General features: G+C 30.1%; 2 protein-coding genes across 2 annotated transcripts; one reads left to right on the forward strand and one right to left on the reverse strand.

The window, feature by feature from the left end:
• On the reverse strand, nucleotides 1–2,390 carry HELRODRAFT_165385 (hypothetical protein; the record flags this gene model as incomplete). Its single annotated transcript, XM_009031978.1, has 2 exons — nucleotides 1–553; nucleotides 661–2,390. 2 exons carry the CDS (start codon nucleotides 2,388–2,390, stop codon nucleotides 1–3), a joined length of 2,283 nt encoding a protein of 760 aa, XP_009030226.1.
• A 2,333-nt stretch (nucleotides 2,391–4,723) lies between these two features.
• On the forward strand, nucleotides 4,724–5,907 carry HELRODRAFT_165386 (hypothetical protein; the record flags this gene model as incomplete). Its single annotated transcript, XM_009031979.1, has 4 exons — nucleotides 4,724–4,999; nucleotides 5,151–5,436; nucleotides 5,501–5,642; nucleotides 5,712–5,907. 4 exons carry the CDS (start codon nucleotides 4,724–4,726, stop codon nucleotides 5,905–5,907), a joined length of 900 nt encoding a protein of 299 aa, XP_009030227.1.
• Between the last annotated feature and the right edge of the window lie 2,837 nt (nucleotides 5,908–8,744).

Raw genomic sequence — 8,744 nt, forward strand, 5'->3', positions numbered from 1 at the left:
TTAAAGTTCATCATCTGGTTGAGTCGATCGTCTCGTTTTTGAAGAAAGAAAATCAGCCACCACTGGCCGAAGATCAAAATTTGCGGTACCTATAGCATTTAAAGCAATGCATAATCGGTCATTCACAGTATTTCTCGACATAGATGATCGAAGGTCGCTTTTTAATTCTGCATGGCATGAAATTACCCGTTCCGTGATCATGCTGTGAGGGCAAGTTATAAGAGATGTTTGAACCAGCTTGTTTAAAAGAGACGACGGTGTTGTTTTTTGTAGCAATAAGTACAACTTGGCAGTATTGCTTTCATGCGGCTTAAAAGATGAAGCACCAAATGATGAATAGTAACCAACAGCATCATCTACAAATTCTGAAACATAATTATCACCAAAAATATCTGATACAATTTGCCGACCGGCTTTGATCATTGCTTCAGCATTTTCAGCATTGGCAACATCTATCATTGCCTTTACTTGTAAATCCTGATCGACATCCAACCTTCTCTCAAGGAAGTTCTTTGCACATGTGATTACCTCAAGACGCACTGCTTCAAAATTTCTATTGCGTGTTGTAACATACAAGTTTTTCACATTTCTCTGAAATTGATTATCATTTGCTTCGTTTGCAGTGACTGTGTAGATGCAAGTCCACTATTATTTTGTAACTTTTCTTCATATCCCCCAGGATATGGACTGTTTACCATCATGGAAAGACGCTGAAGTACGTGGTCGCGTTTTTGCATCAAATCAGCCAAGGTAACAAACGTGCGTTGAGTTTCTTTTTGTAAATCAGTGAACTGTCGCAAGATATCCAAAGCAACAGCACTCATGTTTAAGTTGAATGAAGTTTGGGACCAATCCTTCAGAAAACCTCTTGCTCTTTGCTTTTCATTATTTTTTTCATTATTTTCACCTTGTTGTACAACTGTCTTCCTTTGAGCGCACATCATCTGATGATTAGACAGAACTGCAAGTACAACATTGGCAAGGTGTTCCGCAAAACGAACTTCATGATGCCGTGGAAAATGTTTAGCAGTCTCACCCAAATTTGCAGCAATTTCATGCAGGTTTTCTTGTCGGTAGCTTGATCCACGAAAATAAGTAGCGACATTTTTTACATCTGTTAACCAATGACGAAACTTCGGAACCACGTTTTCATCGCTTTCAAAAGCCAGGTCAGATCTGTGAACTATGCACCAAAATGTCAACATGTTGTGCCCTAAATACTCAGACATCTTTACCCACAACCCCCCGTGACGTCCAGTATTTGAATTTTCCTCATCTGTCGTAAGACCCACCATCTTTGCTTTAATGACATCTTCAATTTCAAGATACTGGAAACGTTTCTGCAAAGCATCGACCATCCCAATTACTCCTCTTAACTCACTGTGGCATTCGCCAAGAAAACTAGCTTTCATCTCAAAATTAGTGTTGTCCATGTATCTGGCAGTAACAAACAGACTGTCAGCATTGTATTTATCAACAGATTTGTCAATTTTTAGGGCGACACACTCTGCAATTTTCAATGCTTGAATAACTCTGCTCAATTCATGCTTGGACACAAATGATAATATCTCTCTGTACCGGTCAGGATTTCTGTAATGCAATGCTGACTGGGGTGAATTAAACGCCACAAAGTCACAATCAAGACCGTGATCAATGTATTGCTTAACTTGGTTTTCTGCATGCATTTGTGCTAGTGAACAACTTGGCCAAGACCAAGCTGACAGCGTTTTGGTTCCTGAATCATTGTGTACATCAACTGTAAGGCGAATAAGAGTTGATATCAGTTCAATATTGTGTTGTTTCAAAATTTTTACCCATGGATGTTTGTCAGATTGTGCGGTCCATTGCTTTCGTGCAAGATCGGCCCGTTGTGCAGCACTATGAGCACCACCTTTCAAGTGATCAATAATTCTTTGAAGCTGTTGCATGCCGTCACACCGAACACCATCAGCTATTGGGACAGTACCATTTCGAGCATACTTTTTAGCTTCAGAAATGTTATCGTAGCACAGTTTGCATTTTAGACTTTTACGAGAACCCAGTTTTATTGCTTTCAGTTCTGAATGGTGTTTCTGTAGCCAAGCAGCATCAAGTTTGAAGCCTTTGTACCACTGTCTAAAAGGTGCAAAATCTTTGGAGATGATCTGATCAAAAGGTAACGATGTATGTGTGACTTGAGAAACACATTCTGCCTGTACAGGTACTTTTGATTTTGCTGCTGAGATACTATTTGTTACTGATGAAGAGTGATCAGGTAAAGTGGTGTCATAAAAGATATCCTCAGGGTCAAATTGTTCATTCTGATTAGGGACTGTTGTTGCAATAGAATGGTTAAAAAACTGTCTATTTTTGTTTTTTAGGATAATGAGAGCTTGATTTTGCAATATCATTCTGTGCAGTAGTTGCTGACATTTTTAACGTAAACCTTCCTGCAAAAAATAATTTAACGAAACATTTAATTAATTAAAAACTGTCTATTTTAAAATCATAAATATTAAAACAACATTTGAATATTTAAAGTTTCGTCTTCAAGAAGCGGTATTTTATCTATAAAAATTATTCACTAACTTTACTCAAATGTGAAACTTACAAATGTTAAAATTTTTAACTTTAATCTAGTTGTTTATTTATCAAATTGATTGATCTAAGAAATTGGTCTTTTAAAAATAAAAAAAAAACTTTATAATTTATTAATACAATATTAACGATAATATTATAATCAATAAACCATATAAATAAAACTAGTTGGAAATTTTTGAGAAAAAAATTTTTTTTTTTTAATCAGTTTAGCTAAATTTAAAGTTGAAATCACAATCAAAACAAGTAAATCTAAGCTACTGCAAAGAATTAAAAAAATTTAAAAATATGTAATATAATTTTAATAATTGTGTTATGTTAATTTATTCTTTTTTTTTTTTGAATTCATTCAATCCATGATTTAAACAAATTCAAATTTTGTGGAATTAAAACAAAACCCACAAATTTTAAACTTCTACTAATTAGGAATAATTAAATAGTTTAAAATATCAATATCTAAATGGCATTACTATACAGAAATAATATTAAATATTTAAAAAGGTCTATAATCTATTTAAAGATATTTATCACATTTAAAAAACACAAATTTTTTACAGAAATTGATTAACAATAAATTAAATATTATACACAATAGGCTTTCAGTAATCAAGTTAGTTAAATTTTAAATTAAAATATATGTATTTCTGAATACAAGGAACCAAATAAATAAAATAAAATTGAATACATTCAATCCTGGATTTAAACAAATTCAATTATGTGAAACTTAATACAAAACCCAAAAATTCCAAATTCTATGCTTATATATAAATGTATGAGGCCAGCTTTTATAATTTTGAAAATCAATTTTCTCGTAATTAAATTGTAATACAAAATTGCTGTCAATTTCACGAAAGTGGCACGAAATCAACATTACTAGGTGACAAAAAAATCAACGCTGGGTAGCATTTTTGTCACCCAGTTACAATGTTAAACGAGGCCCTGAATTGAATACATTCAATCCTGGATTTAAACAAATTCAATTATGTGAAACTTAATACAAAACCCAAAAATTCCAAATCTATACTACCTACAAAAACAAATAAATATATACCACAATAATATATAATAAATTATCTGTAATTCCAAGATATTAACCTGCGCTTTTAAATTAAATATGCTTTGAAATTGAATCAAATCAATCTAGCTTAAGCTTAAAAATAAAGTATTTCAAAAACCAAAGTCTAATAAAAACATAATATAATAATAGCATAAACTAGCCATCAATTTGCCTTGCAATTTTTTTAAATATTGAATCAAAGATTCAATAAAACAATTTCAAAATTGTTAAATCACTTAAATCCAAAAAAAACAAATTCTATACCACTACTACCTTAAAACTAAACATTTAACCGTATTATCTATATACATTTCAAATTATAAATTTATGTGCCTTTGAATTTTGAACCGTTTTTTACGTTTGGTTTCGTTTACATTACGCGTACGTGTGATTAGTCATTAGTGACGTTACCCGGTGAAATTATGAGAAATCATAGAATTATATAACTGGAAGCGCCGTACCAGCGTTTTAACATTGAAAATTTTTTTCAACGGGCTAGTTACCTCTGGAAGCCAGTTCCTAAAAAATTAATTATTCATGAGCATATTGGTTTATTTTTAGAAAAATCTGAGATATAATTAGAAAAATCTTGGCTTTCCCGAAGTTATGTTAATGACTCTTTGCCGATCTGCATTCAGCTCGTTTGTTAAAATTTATTTCGTTTTCAACATTCCTTGAAGTTTTAGGTTAATTTATAAGGTTTATATGGCACTTGGAAATTCCATAAAATAGTAAACAAAGAGTTAAAAATAAATCCAGCTTAATTTGCGCCATTTAGCTCCTCCCCCTTTTTAATATTTATGTTTATTAGATTACAAGACGTGAACAAGAAAAGATCTTTTTTCAATCATTTTCATTTATTAATTTTTAATTAATTCTCAATAATAGATATTTTAATTTGTTTTTCATTTCAAAATAATTGTCAATAATAAATATTTTAAAAACGGCTTGTGTTAATTATTTTAAAAAGAAAATGCTGATTTATTTAATGTGTTTACATGTTTCTGTCATTTTTTCTTCTGTTTTTTCTGTCATTTTTTCGTCTGGTTTTTCTGTCATTTTTTCGGCATTTTGAATTTATCTGTAGTCATGAACTTTCCGGCCGTTAAAAGTCTGTCATCAATGGAACTGACAAACGCCATAAATTTGAAACAAAAAGCAGTGGACTGGGCAATGCAACAGGGATTGCTGTCGTCCGGAATGACATGCGTTTGTGGAAAAGTTATGCGTTTGTACAATTACAAAAAAGCGGCAGACGAACAGATATGGCGTTGTACAAACCATACGGCCTGCAGCAAAACAAAGTCCATTAGAAATGGTAGTTTTTATGAAAAATGTAAGCTACCAATGAGCACATGTATCATGGTTATTATTTTTTTATTCTTAACTTAAATTATATTTTATAAATATTAAATTTTAGAATGAAAAACAATAATAATTTTGTTCATTCAGTTGACATATTATTGGAGCATGGGGGACATCAGTCAGGCAGCGACAGCTTCGTTGCTACAAATAGATAAAAAATAACACGTTGCCTGACTGGTTCAACCTCCATCGCCAACTCTGTACCGATTGGGTACGAGACAACCCAAAAATAATTGGTGGACCTGGTCGAATTGTCCAGATTGATGAGAGTCTGGTGTCCAGTAACAAAAGGACAAGGAATGGAAAGGCCAGGCCATTTCGGCAACGTTGGGTTTTTGGCGGCATAGATAATGTTTCCAAAGAAGTCTTCTTAGAAGAGGTGGCTCAACGTGATGCGGCCACTTTGCTGCCCATAATACAACGGCATGTTTTGCCCGGTAATGATTTTAACATTTTCTATTAACCTTTCCTATATTAACATTTTATCTAATTCTCATTCAGGCACGACAATATGGTCTGACAAGTGGGCCGCTTATGCGAACATTCCCAGAGTTACGGGACTGGCACACGACACTGTCAATCATCGATATGGTTTTGTTGCTCCAAATGGAGTGCATACTAATGCCATTGAGAATCTTTGGAAGTGTGCCAAAGATAAATTTAAACGGATGAATAAATGAATGTTATTGTTGATGAACAACAACAACAACAGCATCAACAATAACAACAACAACAGTGCCAACACTGTAGATACCAACGCCACAACCCACAGCGCAAATATCACTTGCAAATGGAACATCATCACAAGAAGCAAGAAGAACCACAGCGATGGTAATAATAATAATAACGTTAATAATAATAATAATAATGTTTTTAAATATTGTAAAAATAATATTAATAATATGTAGTTAACTAAATAAATTAATTCGCGCTTCTCGGCTGAGCGTTGATATTTACCTTAATAACCATAATATAAACAATCTTGCCGCTAAAAAAAATTTTTAAAATCGCGTTTTATATTGTCTATAGTTATTAAATTTATTTTATTGGTTTTCTGTTTTAATTAAATAATTTATATAAATTAATAATTACTTGTTCATTCTTATCAAATATCTTACATATCTTATATATAATGCACTGAAGATGAGTTATCTATAAAACTCGAAATAGCTATTTGCAAATTTATTTAATAAAAATTTAAAAAAAACAATAAAATGTCTAATTTCTTTGAAATTAATAGAATAAAAAGAAATATAAAAAAGTTGAACAATGTTGAAAGTAGTGTTGAATTTTTGAAAAGTTGCGTTAACAACAGTCTGTTACCAAAATATATATGTATGTATATATATATATATATATATATATATTTTATATATATATATATATATACATCCAGAAGCGGTAAGAATAACATTAAAAAATTACTTGTTAATAATGGTTATCAATTATCATATATTAACAATGTAATTAAATTTAAATTAAGAAATATCAGTAACAACAATAATAATAACTACAACAGAGTTACCAGTAGCAAAATTATCACCAACAACAATAAAATTTCTATTGATAATGATAACTCCATTGCCAACTATAACATCATTAATAACAATAACAGTAATCTTAATATTGATAACGATAACAACAACAATAATTTCAACAATAATCACAATAATGACTATAACAATATTATTCATAATACTAATAATTATAACGAAAGCATTGTCAACAACAACAACGATGAAGTCAATAATAACAACAATAATCCAGATACTAATCACAACATCATGGTCAACAACTATAGTAACCAAAACAACACCTACTACAATAACGCCAATAACAACAATAACAATACTACCAACAGCATTCACAATAATATTAATAATAATGATAAAGATATTATTCTATATTACCGCAACATCATGTCCACTTCATATAAAACAGATGAAAACATTTTAAGAAAACTAATTTACAACAATATCAAACTCGTCAATCCCAATTGCAAAGTTAAGTTAAGAATATATTATAAAAACGCCAAAACATCACACATGATAATCAAAAATAACTGTAAACCCAACAACAATTCCATCATGAAAAATAATCATCTTATATATGAATTTTCCTGTCCCATTGGTAACTGTGTGCACCAAACTTCTTCATATATAGGAATGACCACCACTCAACTTTCTCGTCGACTTACCATGCACAAAAGAGAGGGTGCGATCAAATCTCATATAGAAACAACACATAATACAACATTAACACGTTCAATTCTTGACAATAACACAAAAGTGTGTTAAAATAACTGTGTGCACCAAACTTCTTCATATATAGGAATGACCACCATTCAACTTTCTCGTCGACTTACCATGCACAAAAGAGAGGATGCGATCAAATCTCATATAGAAACAACACATAATACAACATTAACACGTTCAATTCTTGACAATAACACAAATGTTCTTTTCAGAAACTCCGATTATTTCACCTCAAAGATAGCCGAAGCCATATTAATAAAAATAAAAAATCCAAAATTAAATGTTCAGCTACAAAGTATAATAGTACTTCCGACTCACAAGCAGTTATCTAAACTAATTAATAATTCTCTCACCCCCAATAACAACAATAACAACCACGTTACCACCACCAACAACCATGTTACTACCAACAACAATGTTAACCATGTTAGAGATGCCAATCACCATGACCACAACACCAACAATAATGTTAATAATTGCAGCAACAACACCAATACTAATATTAACAACAACAACATCATCATTGTCAATAACAACAACATTAACAACAGCAACAACAACAATAACAACAGCAGCAGCAACAATAACAACAACAATAGTAATAATAATGATAATAACAACAACTACAACAACAATAGTAATAATAATAATAATGATAATAACAATAACAATGATAATAATATAAACTTGGAAACATAAATATTGTAGTATGAAGATATGGCTGATTTTGGTTTTTTATTTGTTGATTTACTTTATGGTCGTTTTTTCAGCAATTTTAAAATTTTAATTTATTTTGTTTAATTCTAATATATATCTATGTAAATAATTTTAAGTTAATTTTATCAATATGTTAAATATAGTATATAATAATTAATAATAGTATTTTCAAAAATGTTACGCGCTTAAAATTAAGTTATACGGTATGACGTCATTTGTTTATAAACGGTAATTTTCGTTATTATTTAAAATATTTTGCACTGACGATGATATATTTTATATCGAAAAAGATTTCTGCAATTATTTATTTTAATAAACATGAGCAATAATAATTTTAGATTTTACTTAATAAATTAAATATCAATAATAAAATTTTAATTAGAAAACTTAAAAAATTAATGTATAAATATAATAATTGTATTAACGCGGTTGATTTTCTTAAAAACTGTATCGAATATGGTCTAAATCCTAATTTCACAATATATATATATATATATTTCAAAAATTCAACACTACTTTCAACATTGTTCAACTTTTTAATATTTCTTTTTATTTCAACAACAACATCAACAATAACATCAACAACTAAACAACAACTAAAAAGAAATATAAAAAAGTTGAACAATGTTGAAAGTAGTGTTGAATTTTTGAAATGTTGCGTTAACAACAGTCTGTTACCAATATATATATATATATATTATATATATATATATTTACAATATTCGATAAATTCTACCGAATGTTTGGCGTTAATATGTTTGTAGTTCGTTTTT

This window comes from Helobdella robusta (genome assembly GCF_000326865.2).
Source record: "Helobdella robusta unplaced genomic scaffold HELROscaffold_8, whole genome shotgun sequence".
Classification (NCBI taxonomy): domain Eukaryota; kingdom Metazoa; phylum Annelida; class Clitellata; order Rhynchobdellida; family Glossiphoniidae; genus Helobdella; species Helobdella robusta.